Consider the following 21,735-nt stretch of genomic DNA (forward strand, 5'->3'; position numbering starts at 1 on the left):
AATAATGTGTATTTATATGTATGAGTGTTGTGCTGTGTTCATAAACCTTTTTATCTGTCTTAGAAATGGACCTAAGTCCATGCTTATCCTTTCCCTGTGAGAAATTTTTAATGATGTTCAATGAAAAGAAAGAAACTTGAAGTCACTAAGTCATGTCTGGCTCTTTGCAACCCCATGGACTGTAGCCTACCAAGCTCCTCCGTCTCTGGGATTTTCTAGGCAAGAGTTCTGGAGTAGATTGCCATTTCCTTCTCCAGGGGATCTTCCCAAACCAGGGATCGAACCCAGGTCTCCCACATTGCAAGGAGACACTTTACCATCTGAGCCATCAGGGAAGCCTGTCCACTGAAAACCTCTCCCTTTTTGTTAGTATCTAACAAAATTAACTCAGCATTTCAGGCTGCTTGTCACTCTTTTGGTCAGCATGGCTATATTTTACACAGCCTTGCAGAGCTGTCCCCTGTTATCATTCCTTGCCCTACCATGCCCCCAACAATACTGCATGACTGAGAAAGAGAAGGCCATAGCATGAAATCTAATAGCACTAGAGAACATTTGATATTTTTTATTGCTTGTGTGTTTGAAATGGCAGCATTTATTATATCATTTCCTGCTGAGTCATCAGTAGCAATACTATCTGGGTTAGTTTTTAGAAAATAACTTATTTTACCTAATTCTGAAAGTAAGAGATACTAATTTATTAGAGTATTTCCTTCTAGTTTTTTCCCTCCTTTGATCTTATTAACTCGGTTACTTTAGCTAGTGTCTTAATATGAGAGTTATGATAGTGCATACTGTTCTTTTGAGCACCTCCTCCCCCCAGTAATTCTTAGTCATTCTGGTTGGTAAATATTGGTTCTTTCCAACTCGCAAATGCCTGCTTGGAATCTGAATCTTTTCTAGGCTGTAGAATTTGGTAGTGTAGTTCCCCAGAGTCACACTGTATCAGTTGCCTATATTTGGCTAGGTTGAGTCATGTCACCAAATATAGTCTATGCCTTCTGCAAGATGCATGCCAGGCTTCTGGCTCCAAATGCCACAGCTGGCCTCCAGGGACAACTACTTTTCCTGTCATAGCGTCCCTTAAGGTTAGGACTGCTGATCTGGCAGTATTTCTTTGTGTTTATAACATAATCAATACTAAGACCCTCAAAGACTGAATTTTATCCACAAAATAGATTCACTTGCCAGAAGTCCTAATGCTCTTCTTCTCCCTTGAGGAATTCAATTCTAAATGTACCAAAGCCTGGGTTATGTTTATAGGTAAATGAGTTATCAAAAAGCAAAAAACAAAACTCAAAAACACTGGGTTATATTCATATTTAGATATCTCAGTGATTTTTATTTTACTTCAGTGTATTCATTTGTGAAATGATGGTGTTTTAAGTTCAGTGGAGTAAACTCATTGAATACTTATTTGGTGCCCAAACAGGAAACTCAAGATACCTAGGTTCAATGGCAGCAACAACAGCAATGAAGCTTTAGATCTTAAAGAGGGGGGCTGTTACTTAAGAGATAAGACAGTTAGCAAGTAGCTGAGATGATTACCTAAGATGGTTGTCTATTGCAGTATAGATAGAAATAAAATTTGGTGAGTTAATCTAAAAAGGGGGGTTCTTTTTTGGGAAAGGTGCCCTAGGGAAAATAATTGAAAAAAAGACAAGTAAACAAACAAAAAAGATTTGAAAATATTCTCCATTGGAAACAAAGAGGTCTTGAAGGGACGGAGGGGGTTGTCAGTAATCTAGCCATGGACTAGAAAATGCAAAACTCCTGGTGAAAATTGGCATCTGTAGAGCAGAAATAAAAGGGGCACAAGGAGAATGTGAAAGGCTTGTAGAAGACTTTAGAGGAACATGGAACTTATAACGGGAGCTTTCAGAGGACTTGCAGAAAGGAAGGAGTCTGTGCTCTTCATATTAGATGTCATGAATGGATGACTCTAAATATTTTAATTATAGAAAGAATTTATAGGATAGGGCAGGTAGGATGGGGAAGCATTATGAAAGTTTTTTCCAAAAGTTTTCTCATGTCACTGCTAATATTTTAAAATTGAAATAGAAAGCATTGCTATTTGTTTAACAAAATATTTAATAGGTGTATTTACCATACAGAGGGCATAACGGATTTCAGACCAACAGGACTTATCATAAGAACAGGTCAAAAAATAAAAACAAGTATCACTTTCAGAGTTAAACTGCAAATTTTGTCAGTGCCCTATTGTCTTAGCTAAAGGATAGAATTACAGTATTTAGAAGTCTGAGGAACAGAAAAAGTCTCAAAGGATACCTACTTTGTGAGTGCAGGGTGGCATCTCAGGACGTGTGTGTCGAGGCAGACTGAGAGAACTGAGTGAGGGGGTATTTTTGTGCCTGTTTTGTTGAACTGTTCTTATCTCTTTCTCCTTAAAAGGTACCCCAAAAGTCAGTTTCTGATAAGGTGGAACTTGACTAGTTAAATTGGGCCAGCTAGTTTGGGAATTTATCTTTGGATTCTCATTGTTATTTATCCTTTTTTAGTATCGAATAAGAGGCATTATAGTTCATATAGAACAGCCTTGGTTTCATTAATGTTACCTTTTAAAAAAATTAACAGTATCTTCTTCGAAATAGCAGAAACTTAACTTCAGTTAATATCATTAAATATTTTTTGTTCCTGTGTTGATTTATAACATCTTTTTAAAATGTGTTTTATGATAAAAATGGTATGAGTGATAACTATTAGTTCACTGACTATAAGGTTTTACAGCTACAAAAGTAATCCAAGTGTTCCATCACAGAAAATCAGCTGCTACTCTGAGTTAAGTGATTTAGAAACACTATTCCCTCCCTCCCAAGTTTTTAACAGTTAAGGTCATGTTCTTGTTCCAGCATCTCAAGTCTATGCTTTTTTAAAGATATTCTTGTGACAGGTCATATGATCTGGGCTTGCAGTTAAAGCAGTTAAGCTGGAATTCACTGGATTTAGCTCCTTGGTTGTGTATATAAACATTAAGTAACAAAGCCAATTTTTAGGAAGAAATTGAAATATCAAAGTTAATTTTCACCTCCTCCTTGCCGGTCTCCATCCCTACCTTTCTTCCCTAAACAGGAACACACTGAAATTTTAAGTGAAGCAATTTACAATTTAAAAAATCCTTGTATTTGGTTTTAAATTGTAGAAAAATTTTCAGATTTTGTTTCATATTAGACTCCCAAGTTTCACATGTGGATTAATTAAAGCTATTAGCAACAGACAACACTTTTCTCTTTTCATGGCATGAGTTTATTTCTGTGGAGACTATTTGAAAGAGGATTTTGAGAGATTGAAGGATAGCTGTGGTCTAAAGTTCCTTTCTAAATAATTTTAAATGTGTGGCTGGTGGTGGATAGGACCACATACTAGCCCTGGCTCCCATAGTGTTCATCGGAACTAGGTGGGGTCTGGAGTCTTCCCGGCATCCTGAAAGGCTTGCTCCAGTCATGGGAGAAGCTCTGCTTACCCACCGTTTTTATTGTCTTGGAGAGTCTGTTATGGTTCTGTGGGGTCAGAGTTTAAACTGCTGTTTCCTAATTGGAATGTTTGTAATTCTGAGTCAATTTTATATTCTCACACTACTCCTGATGCATAGAGTGCTGAACTCTGGTAGGTAATTAACTGTTAAGTTCCCCTTTCCATTGCTTAAATGAACAAGACTTGAGGGTTCTTTACCATTCTTACGAAGGGCATGTGGAATATGGAGACATAAAAATGTTGTAATAATGAGTTTTATAATTTATAGCATAGATCTAGGCTTAAGTATGTGCAGTCTGGATACCTCAACTTACATGTAGAAACTCTTCCAGAGTAGAAATGCATTCCCCCCTTTATTTGTGGAGGATGGTGCATCCTCCACAAATTTTAGACTTTCATAAGCCCTTTTCTCATGGGTATCTTGCGTGCCCATTTTAGGTTCAAATTCAGAGAAAATTAACCCAGCATTTATTGAATGCTCTTCTGCCTCTGTGCGTTTTGCTGTGTGCTTTGCTATTTTTTTCATGTGTAAGTACAGTGAAATGTGTTCCTTTACTTTCTGTACTTATTCCCCCAGATAGGAATTTAAACCTACTGGCATGGCTGTACATGTAGGCATAAAACTGGCACCTTTGGTATGATTCATATAAAAAATACTACTGCTAGCTACATACTTTTAAATAGCAGTAAAGAACTACACATGAAAGAAAACTTGAACACTGATGGGGAAAAAACATGAAGATTGTTATTAGGAGTTGATATGAGAACATAATGGTGTAAAGATTACTTTGGATGGGGATTTGGAAATTAGAATAACTGAATAGTGAAATATAAGGGATATTTTATTTTCCCACTTTCAGGCTTTCCCTTTTTTAATGTTTGTGAACATGCTGTTTGATATGTCCTCTAACTCTTTGTGTTTATTAGCACAGCTAAGTTTTATTCCCATAATATGGTTTTTAAAATACCTATTAAGCAATTAATTCAGCTTTGTTGTTGAATACATTTAAATCATCTATGAATAAAGTATAGTAACGGCCTTCTTCTACCCTTAGGTCGTCTAAACTATTCATATCCAGGATCCGATAGCTCTCTGCTTATTAATGGTAAGTGATAATAATTGATTCACCCTAGTGAAATTCAGAGAATTGAAACAAGTTAGTTCTGGTTAGAAAATGTAGTAGCTGTGCTTCAGCAGGTGGAGAAACGACATTAGTTTGCTCTGCAGTGATAACTGCAAGTTGCTATTAATCTGTCAGATATTTTATGAATAATTACTGTTCCTCCAAATTAGAGCAGAAACTTTTTTTAAACTATGAGAGCCAACTAATTTGCTGTCTTAAAACTGGTGACAATGAAAATAAATAAGGATCCCATAATGACACATAAAGAATGGCTTAATTCAAGTGTTTGCTTCTGTAGCGTGACCTTTGAAATGTCAACACGAAAACCATTTCTTTGTAGTTGGAAAAGGAAAGGGAAGGTAATCAGAGATGTAAAATCAGAAAAAACAGCCTAAGACCACAGGGCTTGACTTTGCAAAGGACAAGGTCATTCACTATTTGCTATCTAATGACAACAAGAAAAATGAAGTTTTATTAGCCTTTGCAGTGCCTTCAGTAAATTCTCCTTGCCTATTCTAAATATTACCACTGAGCTGTTCTCTTTTTATATGTGTATTCTGAAGCAGACTATATTTATTAAGGAAGGAGGGGCCATCTACTCACAGAAGGAATTAAAGAATTAAAGGAATTAAAGAATTTTTAAAAAGTCTTTTTTATAAGACAATAGTTTAATTGGGTGGGATACAGAAGTCTTGTTTACTTCTTTTTCACTCTTTTCCTATTGTATATGGATTTCAAATTTGTGTATTCATAGTGCCATCCACTATGAATGAGTTGCTAAATGAGTTGCTAAAACTCATTTTAAGTCCCACCACTTCTATGAAATATTCTTGACCAAATAACCATATTCTCCACATTCCCTAAACAAAGCAAAACTAAAAAAAAAAAAATCCTCCTCCTTGTCCACGGTCTAGTATGAATGAGGAGTTGAAACTTACTTTTTTAACTGGATTTCTTTTTCTGTAGTGTTTAAAAATCAGTGTTCTGTAGACTATAGGATTATAGAGCCAAGAAAAGTTAGAAGGAGATTTAATTTATGAGAGTTGCTGCATGCATTAAATCCTCTGGAGACCATGTGGCTTGTAAAAATCTCCCTTGTTCATCAGTCTTTGGTCTTTACATGCTACAGTGCCAGAAATAATGCCAAAATACAGTATTTTAGCATAAATGTGTATAGACTGAAATCCAGAGCTGGTGAGTGGCGTCAGGATAAGCGGAGTAATGTAAGAGGTGCCCTCGTAGTGTGGTTTCATCTTCTCCTGTGGAGTGAGTTCCAGAGGCAGGTGCTAGAAATTGCAGGCAACCAAGACCTGAGATACTGTTGTTCTGTCCTAGGCAAAGGGATCAACTCTTCGTTCTCCCAATTGTTTCATTCCTGCTAAATTATTAATAGGTCACTTGCCCCTGGGGTATCTTTGTTGAGTTGAGAAAAAGAAACATTCTCTGGTGGGTTTTCCTTGAAGCCAAATTCACTTAATTTTTTAGAGTCTAGTATAAGATTTTTTTCCTTTTATACCCCCTACCCCCCTTAATATCCTTTCTTTCAAGATTAGATTATTTTTTAATGACCCTCACTTGGCAAAGGAAAAATAAATATTTATGTTTTGAAATTTTACTGCCCATACCCTCTAGAAGTAGACTAGATGGTTTTTTACTGTTGTATACATGGAAATTTTATTCTAGAAGTAAACGGACTGAGGTTAACACTAGCTCAAACTGAAAGATAGGAAGATAAAGAACAAAGAGATGTCAAAGAGGGGAAACTTGCTGCCTCCTCAGGCAAGACCCAGAGTATGGGGCTGTGGCTGCCATGGTCTCGGATCCAGTATTCAGCTTTGCAGGGTCCCAGAACTTGATTTTGTCAGTATGAGCAAGTGTTAGTTCTTAATAACAAGCTGACTTGTATGGATGCCAATTTATACATTCATGATGAGGCAATGCTTCCAGTATCTCTAGATACTGGAGTTTACTGATAGACCCATTCCCTCTCTGACAGCAGAGTCCAGATTATAGAAGGTTGTTTAAAAATCTTGAAATTAATGCAGGGTGGAGGTGGAGGGATGTTAAGACAGTTCTTGAGTCACCTTGATTTAGGCATGCAGGAGACTCGAGTTTGATCCCTGGGTCGGGAAGATCCCCTGGAGAAGGAAGTGGCAACCTACTCCAGTATTCTTGCTTGGGAAGTCCCACGGTCAGAGGAACCTGGCAGGGTTGCAGAAGAGTTGGATATGACTGGGCAACTAAACAACAGTAATAAATTGCCCATTCTCTTCAGTCAGATTTTTGAAACATCTTCCATGGTGGATTGCTTCTATAGATAAAGTGGTCGCAGTCGTATGATAATTCTTAGTAGCACTTTGTTCTCACTATAGCTCAGGTTTTGGGGGCTCCTGTATTGCAGAGCTAGTTTAATGCATTACTTGTGTTTAATGAAGAGAAACTCAAAAATCACAAATGATACCCATCTTGTAGGATTGTGGTGGAGATTGAGTACATGTAAAATAATTTAGCATAGCACCTGGCATGTAGTCAAACTAAATTAATTAGAAGATCATTATGGGAATATTAGTGCTAAAGATTTGTAAGGGGAAAAAGAAACACAAACCAAGAGATTATGATTAGTTGAAAAAATTATCTAATATTGAACATGCTTTATTTGTCTCTTATTAGGATAGATAGCCTGAAACTTAATTTATTTACTTTTAAATGCAGTCTCTTTACATCTTACATCCATTCAGCCTTTTCTTAAAGCTGAAAATAAGCCTAATATGTTGTGTTGTTTTGTATTCATTATTCAACGTTGAAACTTAAATGAACCAGCAGGAGCTGTTCTTTTCTGTCCATCACAAGTAGTCTATTCAGGCTTTTAAAAACCTTTAGAAAGGTGATTATATAGCTACTTTACTTTGCTTCAATTAATAACTTTCAGAGCTTTTTCTTCCAAGCCTCTGTTGAATTGAGAACCATTTCTTGCTTTATTTGAATAAAAATATGAAAGAATTGTTTCCTCTCTTAAATGTACTTTTGAATTTCAATGTGACTTTTATTGTATAACTTGTTTTGAAATTTTCAAGCAATCAGAGGTTTGGGGGAAGAAGTGCGGTTTAAATTCTAAATAAATAAAAAGGAAAAGATTCTAAATACTTAGTCTACTAGCTTCAGCAGTTATATTGGAATAATATCAGCATTTACATGTACAAAGATAAAAAAGGGCTCGCTTACCCAGCAGATCAGATTGCTTTCTTTTTTCCCCTGGCTATACTCAATCATCAGTTTTCAGACTGCAATTACCTTCATATTACCATTCAAGACTTTTAAAAGACATTGCCAGTATAATTCAACAATATTAATTGTGTATTCTAGGGAATTACTATTGTTGTATTACTAGTTGTAGAGATTTTTTTTTGAGGGGAATCCTTAGGGGGAGATTCTTGGATTTTAAATGTACTAAAAAAACAAAGCAACTTTCTGGCTACATTTTGGATATTGTAATTAGTTCTCTAGGACTGCCATAACAGGTACCACTGACTGGATGGCTTAAACTGAAATTTATTTCTAGTCTTCGAAGCTTGAAGTCTGACATCAAAGGGTGAGCAAGGTTGGTTTCTTCTGAGGCTCCCCTCCTTGGCTTGTAGAGAGCTGTCTTTTCCTTGTCTTTACATGGTTTTCCCCTCTGTGAAAGTCTGTGTCCTAATCTCTTATAAGGACACCGGTCATATTGGATCAGGGCCAGCCTGGTGACCTCTTTTAACTTTAACCACCTCTTTAAAGCCCCTGTTTCAAATAGCCACATTCTGAGGTTCTGAGGATCAGGACTTTAGCATATGGATTTTGAGGAGGAAACACTATTCATCCCTTAACAGATAACCATTTCCTAGTTAATCTTATGTAGTAGGAATATAGTTAGAATATCCATTTTATAGTTATGAAAAGCAACCCTAAAACAGTTTCTCAGCTAAGTCAGAAAGCAGTGCTAAGCATAGGCCGATTCATCTCATATTTCTCTGGTGTGTTTTGGTTTAGCTCTGAGCTAGATATTAGATTGAATGATTAGTTTTCCTTTTATCCAACTTGAAATTTTATTTTATCCAAGAAAACTAACATTTAACCACTACCACCACCTCTGTATAAAAGTGCTTGTGTGTGGTACTTTTTTCTTCAACCTCCCACTTTACAGCTTTAGTATTTAGTTTGGTATTTAGTTCAAAAAGTACTGGTTTTGAACAGATGCATGTATCTATGTATTTCCTTTCCTCTGTGGATGTCTCTCATATAGAAGCATTAGCTAAAGTACTTGTTTGTCTCAGAAGAGATTAGTAAGAAATCTTTTAAAAGTTAGCATAGAAAAATACCTCTTAATTATAGTTCTTTTAAAGGGAGAAGATTGTTTGCTTAAGGAGGGTAGGGGACAGAAATCAATGAAAAGGGAGGGCATAATTTACCCAGGAGAAATGTAGATTATAGTCACTTGCTGAAAATGTATGTAATATGGTTCATAGTTGCTACAGGAAAGAGCATGCTGAAAGATCCTTTCATGAAAAAGACAATATGAAAACCTATTGTAAACCCTATAAAGTGGTCTACAGTTGTTATCCTGGGAGTAGTAATGAAGAGCTGAAAGTAACTGTTGAAGATCAGCCTAAGAATATATACATATGAGGTTACTTTTGAGGAAGGAAGAAAATTATTATTTACTGAGCACCTGTCAGACCATCATATATATGTGTGGTATCTTTTGTTATTCATTTTTGCATTTTTATAAATAATAAACAGGGTTTGTGAAATACAGAAACTGAATTACATTCAATCTCTGCCCTTCTGTAAGGCAATTTAAACAATCCTCTCATATCTGTATTATATCTTGTCAACATTCTTTGAAGTAGTATAGCAAGCTAGTATAAACACAAGCCAATGTGACATAGGAAATTCTATAAATCGTATGAAAGTGAAAGTTGCTCAGTTGTGTCCGACTCTTTGCAACCCCATAGACTGTATAGTCCATGAAATTCTCCAGGCCAGAATACTGGAGTGGGTAGCCGTTCCCTTCTCCAGGGGATCTTCCCAACCCAGGGATCGAACCCAGGTCTCCTGCATTGCAGGTGGATTCGTTACCAGCTGAGCCACTACTGAAGCCCAAGAATACTGGAGTGGGTAGCCTATTCCTTCTCCAGGGGATCTTCCCGACCCAGGAATTGAACTGGGGTCTCTGGAATTGCAGGCGGATTCTTTACCAGCTGAGCTACCAGGGAAGCCCATAAAGCATATATCTAAAATAATTTTGTGACAGTGAACCCATTAAGAAATTAGGGGATGATCTATAAAATCGTTTGAAATGATTCTTTGCGTCTTTGTTGGATTATATACTTTGGCCTTTGTGATGATTGTCTGCTTTTTGGTTCTGGCACCTTTATTCTCTTGTTTACAGATGGACTCAGCGTCCAGTCTTTGATTTCTGTCTTTAACTGGCTTACTAATCTGACTGATTCTCCCCCATACTCTTTTTTTTTTTTGGTCCTACTGGAAAAACAAGTTAGTTGATAACATCTTCGAATCCGACCCACCTCCCCTTGTTTTTCCAAGTAGCACTGCTGTCCACCTTCTCACAGCGGGCAGAGAGAGGTAGATGGAGGTAGACCAGCCTGAGGCCGCATAAGTAGCACAGGTCTTTCACTGCCCACCAAAAGCTAGTCGTATTTTATTCTTTACAGCCTAAAGTCCTATTCTTTTTTTTAAATTTATTTTTAATTGGAGGAAAATTGCTTTACAATGTTGTGTTGGTTTCTGCCGTACAACGTCAGCCAGCCGTAAGTATGCACACATCTCCTCTGTCTTGAGCCTGCCCCCACCAGCATTCCATCCCGCCCACCTAGGCCATCACAGGGCACTGAGCTGAGCGCCTGTGCTGCATCAGCAGCTCCCCACCAGCTCTCTGTTTTACACATGGTAATGTGTGCGCTTTCAATGCTACTCTCAATTCGTCCTGCCCTCTCCTTCCCCTGCTGTGTCCACAAGTCTGTTCTCTACATCTGTGTCTCTATCCTGCCCTGCAGATAGATTCATCAGTAACATATTTGTAGACTCCATAAATGTGCATTAATACACGGTATTTGTTTTTACTTCACTCTGTGTAACAGGCTCTAGGTTCAATTACCTCAGTTCAACTGGCTCAAATTCTTTCCTTTTTATTAAAGTCCTATTTACAGAATTAGATGTAGGAAAGGATGCTTTTAATATATCATTTGTTTTTTTTTAATTATTTATTTTTACTTGATGTTTGGTTTGCAGTATTGGTTTGATTTCTGTCATGTATCAACATGAATTAACCATAGTGTACATATGTGCCCTCCCTCTTGAATCTCCCTCCCAGCTTCCACCCATGCCCACCCCTCTAGGTTACTACAGAGCCCCCGTGTGAGTCCCCTGAGCCATACAGCAAATTCTCATTGGCTGTATGTTTACATATGTTGGTGTATATGCATCCATGGTACTCTTTCTATTCATCTCACCCTCTCCCTCTTCTCCTCCACCCTTGTCCATAAGTCTGTTCACTATGTCTGTGTCTCCATTGCTGCTCTGCAAACAGATTCATTAGTACCATCCTTCTAGATTCCATGTATATGTGTTAATATACAATATTTGTTTTTCTCTTTCTGACTACTTTACTCTGTATGATAGGCTCTAGGCTCATCCACTTCATTACAACTGACTCAAATGTATTCGTTTTTATGGCTGAGCAGTATTATATTGTGTATATGTACCACAATTTCTTTATCTATTCATTTGTTGATGGACATCTAGGTTGCTTCTATGTCTTGGCTATTGTAAATAGTGCTGCAGTGAACATTGGGGTACATGTGTCTTTTTCAGTTTTGATTTCTTCAGGGCATATACCTAGAAGTGGTATTGCTGGGTGATATGGTGGTTTTATTCCTAGTTTTTTAAGGAATTTCCATACTGTTTTGCATAGTGGCTGTATCAATTTACATTTCTACCAGCAGTGTAGGTGGGTTCCCTTTTCTTCACACCCTCTCCAGCACTTGTTTGTAGATTTTTTGATTATGGCCATCCTGTCTGGGGTGAAGGAGATACCTCACTGTAGTTTTAATTTGCGTTGAAGTAGTGATGTTGACCATCTCTTCATATGTTTATTAGCCATCTGTATGTCTAATTTGGAGAAATGTCTGTTTAAGTCTTGTTTTTAATATAAGTACCAAGAAGAAAACTCAAAAGGATCCATTAACAAATATGGTAATTCAGTGCACATAAGATTGTAAATTTGAATACAACAGAAAAGGATAAAATAAGAAGTGGAATCAGTTTTTCTTTTATCATTCTAGTTCCTGTCCCCAAAGGTTCTTGTGGTTGTTTCTAGAAAAAATATTTGAGTACATTCCCATGTATCTATTTCTATTTCCTTTATTGTTAAGTTCACACAATAAGAATCATACAATATACACTTAGGTACCTCATGCAAGCTACATTTTAGAGATGTTTAGTATCAGCACATGAATATGTACCATATTTTTAAAATAACTATTTTTTGTGATATATTTTGTAAATATACCACTATTATATCTAATTTGTTCCTTTTCTAACAAATGTTACAACCAAATAAGAAAAAGATACTTTTTAAGAGATAAATATTTTCATTTTTATTATATATATATATATAAATAAATGTGTGTTGAAAAAGACCTCATAAGAGTCTTTCTGTACATTTTTGCAAGTCTAGAATGCCAGACTACTGAAATATTTTACTAGAGAAAATTTACTGATGAATATAGGGCATTTGTAAGCAATCTTGTAAAGATATTTTGGAAATAATGTATTTATCAATACATCTAATAGCAATATTCACCCAAAAGTTATAAAAATTTATAGCTATAATGTTTCCAGCCCATTTAGAACATTCTTGAATTATTTTAGTACTGAACAGCAAATTATATAGATCAAACCAAGTAATATAAATGATAAACATATAAATAGTATTCACCTTAACTCTCATGGGAACCAGAGGGTTTTATTCAATACTAACATAGATCTTTTAAAAACTAACAGTGTATATGCTGTGCTGTGCCCAGTCACTCAGTCGTGTCCAGCTCTTTTGGACCCCATGGATTGTAGATCACCAGGCTTCTCTTTCCATGGGATTCTCCAGACCAGAATACTGGAGTGGGTAGCCTTTCCCTTCTCCAGGGGATCTTCCAAACGCAGGGATCGAACCCGGGTCTCCTGCATTGCTGGTGGATTTTTTACTAGCTGAGCTGTCAGGGAAGTCTTAACAGTGCATATTCTTTGGTAATTACAGGAAAATTCTAAGCAGAGTTTATTTCTGCTGACTTAGCTAGAAGTTTTCCAAAATACAGGTTTCTTTAAACATTGTTTTTTTTTAATTTAAATTTATTTATTTTAATTGGAGGCTAATTACTTTACAATATTGTATTGGTTTTGCCATACATCAACATGAATCCGCCACAGGTGTACACGTGTTCCCCATCCTGAACCCTCCTCCCACCTCCCTCCCCGTACCATCCCTCTCGGTCATCCAAGTGCACCAGCCCCAAGCATCCTGTATCCTGCATCGAACCTAGACTGGTGATTCGTTTCTTATATGATATTATACATGTTTCAATGCCATTCTCTCAAATCATCCCACCCTCTCCCTCTCCTACAGAGTCCAAAAGACTGTTCTATTTAAGTGATTTTTTAAACTGCCACTACCTCTAGTGTTTGTAAAGTGTCAAATAATGTGCAATGCTTGATAGTCTTGAGATTGGAAATCTGTCTGACATTTTCCTCAGGAAACTGATGAAGATATGTGTTACAAGCATTTCATCATAATACTGTTTGCACCAAGTGTAATTTGAAACTAGTGAGAAAACAATGCTTTAGTACCTCTTTCATACATAGAGGAAGTGGCATCACTTACCGTTCCTTTCATACCTGAGTTCTGGTTACATAGGTGTGTTTATGTTATGGAAAGTTCATTGAAGTATACGCTTATGATTTCCTATATATACATATAGGAAAGTACACAAATATGTATATATATCATACATCCAAATATATATTAAAATAATGTATATCATTGGAAATAAAAAATTTAAGCATTCTTATTTTCTTTGCTCCAGAATGTCATTGTTTTTATTTTTTGGTACTAGTTTATATTGATTTGCTTATTTAATTGGGCAGTTTTTGTTGCTTTAAGCATTATATGCCTGTATCCTAAATGTGGGAAAATGTTTCTAAATAGTTTTTGGCATTTAATCTCTGAATTTAATAGTGAATTCTTTTGTGTTAACCAGCTTAATTTTGTAGTATAGAATGAAAGTTTGAAAGTATACATTTGAAGACTTTAAGATTCTTCAATTTTTGCTTTTGATGTATAGGCTTTACTGTTCTTGAAACTTACTTTTGAAATAGTGAAAACTATTTGGACTTCCCAGGTGGGGCCAGTGGTAAGGAACCCGCCTGTCAATGCAGGAGACGTAAGAGACATGGGTTCGGTCCCTGGGTCAGGAAGATCCCCTGGAGAAGGAAATGGCAACCCACTCCAGTATTCCTGCCTGGAAAATCCCATGGACAGAGGAGTCTGGTGGGCTACAGTCCACGCGGTTCCAAAATGTTGGATTCAACTGAAACAACTTAGCACGCAACATGCCCGTGAGAATTTTTAATGTTAATTTTGTAGCTTCTAAATGCCTACTCTTTTTCAAATAACTGTTTTCTCAGAAATCCAAGCAGTATCAATCAACTTTTTAAGATTGACAGAACCAAGATTTTCAAATTATTCGTTTCCCCAAACTCCATTGTCTTTGAAGTAGTCATATGAATAGAATATTCTTAAACAAACATCTACTTCTGTGATATCTTTCTCTTCCTAACCGCTGTCAAGTTCACTAAGGAAGAAAATACCTCCACCCTCACCCCAAATTTAAGAATTACTAAAGTGAAAAACCTAACTGCAGAGGGAGATTTTATTGGTTTTAATCCATTTGTCCAAGTACTTTGGTGAAATTCAATATTATCTAATAATGTTAGAAATTATTTTAGTATGAGACATGATTTCATTTTGGAAAATAGGCACATGGTACTTCTAAGTTATATTTGTAACTCAGTTATAACTGAGTTGTACTTAGCATTTATCTAGAGAGCTAAGAGTGAAAACCTTGACCAGTTTATATAATGATCTCTTAAACAGTTTCTAACTGGAAAACCTATCCCAGCTTCCTGTTTAAATTTTCTCTCTAGCCAAGACCTCACTTGTTCCATATGCTTCTGTTCTGGGCATCTTTCCCTGAGTATTATAGCACCCCTAAGTGCCATTGCCAGGTCTGCAGTGCCCTTTCTCTATTTTACCTTTAAGATCTATCTCAGAGCCATACCCACTCCTCTCTGACTCTTTAATCAGAACCAGTTTCTCCTCCTCCTCTGCTCCCATTGCACCTAACACTTAACAGGCTTATTGCTGTAATAGTCAGATTATCATTATTTGCTTATCTGGCTGAATAGCCTATAAGTTCCCTGCAGTCAGAGCAGTGTGTTATAGTGCTTAGCAAGGTCACGCATTCAGGAAGTGTATGTTGAATGGAATTAAGAGTAACTACACATACAAGTTCAGTTCATTTGAGGAAAACATTTTCTCAAGTTTCCTGATTTGAAATTTATGCTGCCATTTTCCAAGTATTCAGATATATACTTATAGTCATATGTCTATATTATTTTGTATTCTTTTTCTTCTCTTCTTAGTTGGAATCTACTTCATGATAAAATGCCAAACGTTTTAATACTTTTCAACTTCTGGGCCATGGTGGAAGATTTAATTAGGGACAAGAAACTGGCTAAAAGGAAGTTTATAAATTGCCTAAAGATTTCATTTGTTATAAGTTTCTTCATTAGGGAATAATTGAGAAATAGTACAGAATTGCTGTTTATCCTGTCGTGATTAAAAAAAAAAGTCACGAATTAAATGGCTAGTTAGCAGGAAATTCTGAGAGAAATTAAGATCAATATGGTGGAACTTGATTTAAACTATGTTATATACTCCTTTAGTTTCATACTAGTTTGGACCTTGGGTGACAGTTACAGCAGAAGGCTTCCCCTTAATACAAGTAATGCTCGATAGATTTTTACAGTGTCCTTGAAGAACTTAAAGAATGCATTGACCTCTCGGCATCAAAATTCCATATTTTTTTGAGATATTTACCAGGAAACAAGGAATATAGCCAGTTTTTTTGTTTTTTTGTTTTGTTTTGTTTTTTCAGTTTCTTAAGCTGGTAGATGAAATCACAGTTGATTCTTTTGACAATGTTTGAAAGGTTTTTTTTTTGTTTTTTTGTTTTCTCATTTGACATGCAGCAAGGACATATGGGCGGAGGAGAGGTAACATTATTATTTCTAACTTTTGAATGTATCAGTTGTATTTGGAGAGGACCCAAGTTTGCTCAATTTCTAACCCTTATTGGGAAGCGGGGAGGGGGAGTGATATGTAGCTGTGATCGATATATACTTTATGTGTTATAGTTAGCATCATAGACATTCTAATTTGAGGGAGTTGGAATGGTAGGATTTGGATTTGAATTGAAATAATTTCAAACTCATTTATATCTGAAGATTTGTTTCTCTGTTTTCCTTTCTGAAAGGAATATCTTAGAATAAAATTAAGAATATTTAAAAAGGAAAATATGGTATAACTAGTCTCAAAACACCTGATTATATTGGAGGTACAAGTTATGCTTGAATACCTTATATCAACTTTCAGATTTTTAAATTTATTTATTTATTACTAAGCATAGTTCTGTGTTTTGTTTAAAATTAGATTAAGTAGACACCTAATCCTATAAATTTCAAACATTAGGGGGGAAAGCTCTAGACATTTTAGAGAATTTTTTGAAGAATCATTTCTTAGAGGTACGTGAATAAACTTTATTTTTGCCTCCTGTATTAGTTTTGCCTTTTTATAAGAAAGTCAGTTAAATAAGGTAGCTTTAAAATAAAAGTGACTTTTGAAAATCCAGAAATAACATCCAATTTTAGAGTCATTTTTTATCTTTATTATATAACTTTTGAACTGTGATTTTATAGGGTAAATTCGTAATAAATATACTGTTAAGGAAGGCAGGTGTGACAGAAAGACATTGGAATGTTTCAGTGAAGGAAGAGCACTTAAGATATATTTCTGCAGGATCCATTAACAAATTCCTTATGCAGAACCTAGAAGTAAATTGGCAGCCTGAAAAGTGACAAAACAGTTTTTGAGAGATTCTACAGTTCTTTGTAGCTCTCTGTTTTGCTTATGATTTATAAGTTTGTATTTTGCTGGCAGGTAAGTATGGCAAGAATATTAACCACAACTGGCATCTCTGATCTTTTCTGCTTTTATGTTCTATATAATAGGATTTTCTAACAGCAAATTTAATGACTAGTTTTTAGAATTAGATACTACCTTTACCAGCTGATGATTACTCAACTAAAAGAAAATTTATCTTCAGCATACCTAAAAATCTTAAATTCTGTCAGAGTAGCCAGTGAAGTTAGGAAACAGCATAAATGGGTTTTCATGACCTTCCATTAGTTAAGGTAAACCAAGATAAGTGCTTACTTTAAAAATCAACTTGTTCATTTTAGGGGTGGTCTTAAAGGAAATTGGGCAGGCTATATTGTATGATGTCTTAAAGAAATTTAAGTCGTCTAGCATCTGATGGTCAAATTTAATACTTAGTGTATGTATCTAGATTGCCAGTGGCCATGGGGCCCTGCCAAGGCAGTGCAGTCTCTGCCAACGCCTTTCAAAAGACTGCTCTCTTCTACTGTACTTCCATTTCACCTCTCTCAAGTTTCTGGATCCCAGTGGGATGGTTGAGCAGCCCTCTATTTAACCATGTACTTTCTCTCTGACTCAGTTGGGACCTTAAGGTGATGGAAATTCAAGAGCATATCTAAGTGATTTATTATTCAGTGAGAAATACAAAAGCAGCAGCGATACTGGATCTGCTGTTTCCCTTGTTTCTTGTCTAAGATAATCAGTGGCAAGGAGCATTTTCTGTTAGCTTTTTTTTTTTTCTTCCTGCTTTCTCTTCCAGGTCAGTCCTCGCTATTTCCAATGGAAGATGGATTCTTGGATGATGGCCGTGGGGATCAGCCTCTTCACAGTGGTCTGGGTTCGCCTCACTGCTTCACTCACCAGAATGGAGAAAGAGTGGAGCGATACTCTCGCAAGGTGTTTGTGGGTGGCTTGCCTCCTGACATTGATGAAGGTATGTTTAGAAAGAGCTGTTCATAGCACAGTGCCCAGACTGGCACATAGTAGGTAATGCATAGGTAATGTTGCTGTTAGTATAATACTAATATTATCTGGCTCCAGGTGTTCAGTTGTGATTACATTGTTCCCTTGTCCTGTCTTCCTAGTACAGTGTATAAAATCAGTTCTCGAAAGGAAGGGGAGTAGGACTTTGGAAACTAGCTGAGGCAAGTGGTTGGACTAAATCAAAGAGCGTAAACCCTATTTGGAAAACTCTAGGATTCTGTTGTGGGCAAACAGCTGCTAAGTGCACTGTCTGTGTGTCCTGCCTTGGCTAAATTCAGTTATACATTTTCCTATTTCCTACCTTTTATGACTGCTGCTTCCCTCATAGCTCAGTTGGTAAAGAATCTGCCTGCAACACAGGAGACCCCAGTTCAATTTTTGGGTCAGGAAGACCCTCTGGAGAAAGGATTAGGCTACCTACTCCAGTATTCTTGGGCTTTCCTTGTGGCTCAGCTAGTAAAGAATCTGCCTCAATGCAGGAGACCTGGGTTCGACCCCTGGGTTGGGAAGAGCCCCTGGAGAAGGGAAAGGCTACTTACTCCAGTAGTTTGGCCTGGAGAATTCCATGGACTATATAGTGTATAGTTAATTGTTTAAAAGTTTAAAATCTTAGATTAAGTCTGAATTTTTGAAAAATATAACTAGAGTTGTAGGGAATCTTGAAGAATTGTGTCATTTTCTGAATATTTTTTCACTCATCAAATGCTTTCTGAATGCTGTGCACTGTACTTAGGATTATTTAGTAAATAAGATTGTGAAAGAAAGCCCCTGCTCACACAGAGTTGATATTCTAGTGGGCGAAGGGAGATAAGTGTGAAAATATTAGTGAATAAGTCCTGAAAAGAAAGCAGATTGATGTGATAGTCAAAATCTCAAAAGAGAGACTTGTGATATTTGTTGGCTAAATAAATCCTCTTTGCAGATGTAATACTTGAGCTCTGATGGCTGAATAAGAAGCCAATCGTGCAAAAAGACAGAGAACTAGTTATCCAGAAGTATTTCATTTAACTGTGGGTCTAAGTGACCCTGACAGAAATCAAAGTAGCAGACCATATAGCAACCATATATCCTTGCTTGCTTTTTTCCCTTATCTATTTTGTCTTGGTTTCCTGAATGGAAATAGAAACGTTATGGAGGATAGAAAAGTTTTCTCTAAAAACCTACAAGGTCTAATAATGAGGTTTAATAATGTCCCATTTAGATTGAGATTTAATTTACTGTGACACTACATTTTCCTTAAAATGCTCAGTCTTTTGGAAGGTTGAGGCAAAATGGCTTCCAAACAACCAAAGATTGAAATAAACACCAGAATTTTATTTTTTAATCTTTAATAAAGTGTCCTGAAGGAAGCTGTGCTGAGATTTCAGGCCAGGCTGACTCAGTCTCCATTCTCTCCTCAGAAAGCGTATCTTCTGTTCAGAGTGTTCATCTGGGGCTAAACAGTTCATCATGGTGTTGTCCAGTAAGCTCCCAGATGCAGCCTCCTCATTCTCTAGCTGGAATCCTCACTTTCCTTAGTATAATGGATTCTAGGTTTTATGACCCTTTAGAGGTCAAATCCTTAACACTTTTGAGCCCTGGATGGACTTCAGTGAGGAAACTATATGCTTTATACAAAAAAAAGAAGACTGAATTTTATCTGACGTTGCTTAGGATAAACTTCTCCTCTTGCCCAGATAGCCTATATCTTTTTGGAAAATTGCCAAGAAATCATCACAGGAAGTGGTTTAAACTGAGCAGAATTAATGGGGATTGTGTTAGTCATCCTGTTTTAGCCTCATACCACATATGTCGGTAAGTCAGTAGCAGTTTAGGTGGACAGGCCTTTATATTAAAATGTGAAATATGTATTTATGAAAAATACTATGTTCTGTAGAATTATATGCTAAGAATCACAGAGTTTATGGGGCAGATGGGGCTAGAGGCAGATCACTTAGAACCTAATGAATTTTGTACCAGAAGCACTAACAAAAAGAGAATTAATACTTTGAAAAATAACTTGGACAGTTAGGCAAGTAGCTTACTATATGACCTACTAGAGGCTGCCTCAAAGAATATTGAAAAGCACAAAACCAATAGAGCAGAAATTCTGGCTTCCGAGCTTGGAGACGACATAGATGAAAGTGGACCTCTGGGCCCTGAGGAGTGCAAATTCTCGGGAGCTAGCCCTGAAAGCTTGCAGGGACACCTCTGACTAGAGAGCCTTGCTTGCTGTGCTCATTTTAATTTTCTTGTAATAGAGCTGAGGAGGTTCCTGCCTGCACATCACATAGGCTGGAGGCTTTTTCCCTTCTGCTAAAGATTATGGTTCTCCTACTAGGCTGGCCCACCTTGCTTACAAAGAGTCATTTGTGAACCCAGTATGTCTAGGTTACACTGATATCACTCCCTTATTTAGTGGTCTCACAGGGCTGAATGTAGACACAGGCACTGTAGCAGTTCATACAGACAACTTCATCACAATCTGGAGGAGGGGAAAACAGTCCTAGCAGACTGGAATTTCAAAATGCTTCTCATCTCTCTTCTTTGTTCCCCTGTCCCACCCTACTCCCAGATCTTCTCTGCACAGCTCACCTACTCTTTCTTAGAAGTTCCTTGGAAATTTATTTTCCTATGAAGTGACTTAGCAGCAAAGTCTGTTCATTGATTGTCCACATATATCGTACAGCATGACTGGTGTCATTTACATTAATAGTAAAATATGATTAAGTCTTCCTTGTCCATCCCATGTCCCCTTCCTTTTCCTTCCTTGTAAGACTCAGAGTTGTTGATGTCCAAGGAGGATGGTTGGTGAGCAGGAAGAGGGTGCCAAGTGGAGGTGTGTCATAGACATACACGTGGAGGGGCCTGTGCCGAGGCCGTGGCAGCAGTGTGTGTGGGACCAGTAGATCAGGGCAGCACGGGCTATGTGCAGAGGTGGAGGGCAGAGGAGTCTGCCAGGGCAGCTCGCTGAAAGATGGGCTACGTTGATCAAGGAAGCAAAAAATTGAGGATAGTGAGAGCTTGGTTTCTCATAGTAAGAAGGGAATTTACAAACAGGAGAAGGGGAAAGGCTAGAAGATGACATGAGATGTTGGAATGGACTTACAAGTACCAATATGAACTCATTTTTATAAATGTGCACAGATACAGAAACAGTTATAAATATGTCTGTGTATGTTCATGTATTTCCTAGCTTTGTCCTCTGAGAAGACTTAGAAATAATAAATACCCGCTAACAATGACTATAGGGAATACCCAAATCGGAGTTTCTAAGTATCTTTTGTCACTGAAAGGAACCAGGATATCTTGGAGGGGGAAAAAGGCTGATTCTGGGGCTAGGGCAGAGAAAGAACAAGATGAAAGCCTGGGGTATCTTCTTGGGTCAGATAGTATGGAAGCACTTGAAGAATGATGGGGGGAGGGGGTAAGTCAAAGGACACAGGAACCCCTCCACTGGCTGAATCAGGGGCAGTTTTGAGGACAAACTGAATAAATGAAAGAGAATCAAGTTCTGCTGCTGCTGCTTCTGAGTCGCGTCAGTCGTGTCCAACTCTGTGCAACCCCATAGACGGCAGCCCACCAGGCTCCCCTGTCCCTGGGATCCTCCAGGCAAGAACACTGGAGTGGGTTGCCATTTCCTTCTCCAGTGCATGAAAGTGAAAAGGGAACGTGAAGTCGCTCAGTCGTGTCTGACTCTTCGCGACGCCATAGACTGTAGCCTACCAGGCTCCTCTGTCCATGGGATTTTCCAGGCAAGAGTACTGGAGTGGGGTGCCACTTCCTTCTCCAGAATCAGGTTATAGTCCATTGAATAAAATAGGTCCACACTGA

General features: G+C 37.3%; 1 protein-coding gene across 3 annotated transcripts in view; it reads left to right on the forward strand.

Annotated features, from left to right (window-relative positions):
* The window catches only part of CPEB4 (cytoplasmic polyadenylation element binding protein 4), a 72,519-nt gene that overhangs the window by 39,220 nt on the left and 11,564 nt on the right, over positions 1-21,735 (forward strand). The window contains exons 3-5 of one of the 3 annotated variants that reach the window (XM_019982802.2): positions 4,548-4,598; positions 15,975-15,998; positions 17,699-17,872. In XM_019982802.2, coding sequence (XP_019838361.1) covers positions 4,548-4,598; positions 15,975-15,998; positions 17,699-17,872 — 249 coding nt within the window. The remainder of the gene's footprint in view (positions 1-4,547; positions 4,599-15,974; positions 15,999-17,698; positions 17,873-21,735) is intronic. The other 2 variants (XM_019982803.2, XM_019982804.2) reach the window with 2 other exon arrangements.

Source organism: Bos indicus, chromosome 20 (assembly GCF_029378745.1).
Source record: "Bos indicus isolate NIAB-ARS_2022 breed Sahiwal x Tharparkar chromosome 20, NIAB-ARS_B.indTharparkar_mat_pri_1.0, whole genome shotgun sequence".
Classification (NCBI taxonomy): domain Eukaryota; kingdom Metazoa; phylum Chordata; class Mammalia; order Artiodactyla; family Bovidae; genus Bos; species Bos indicus.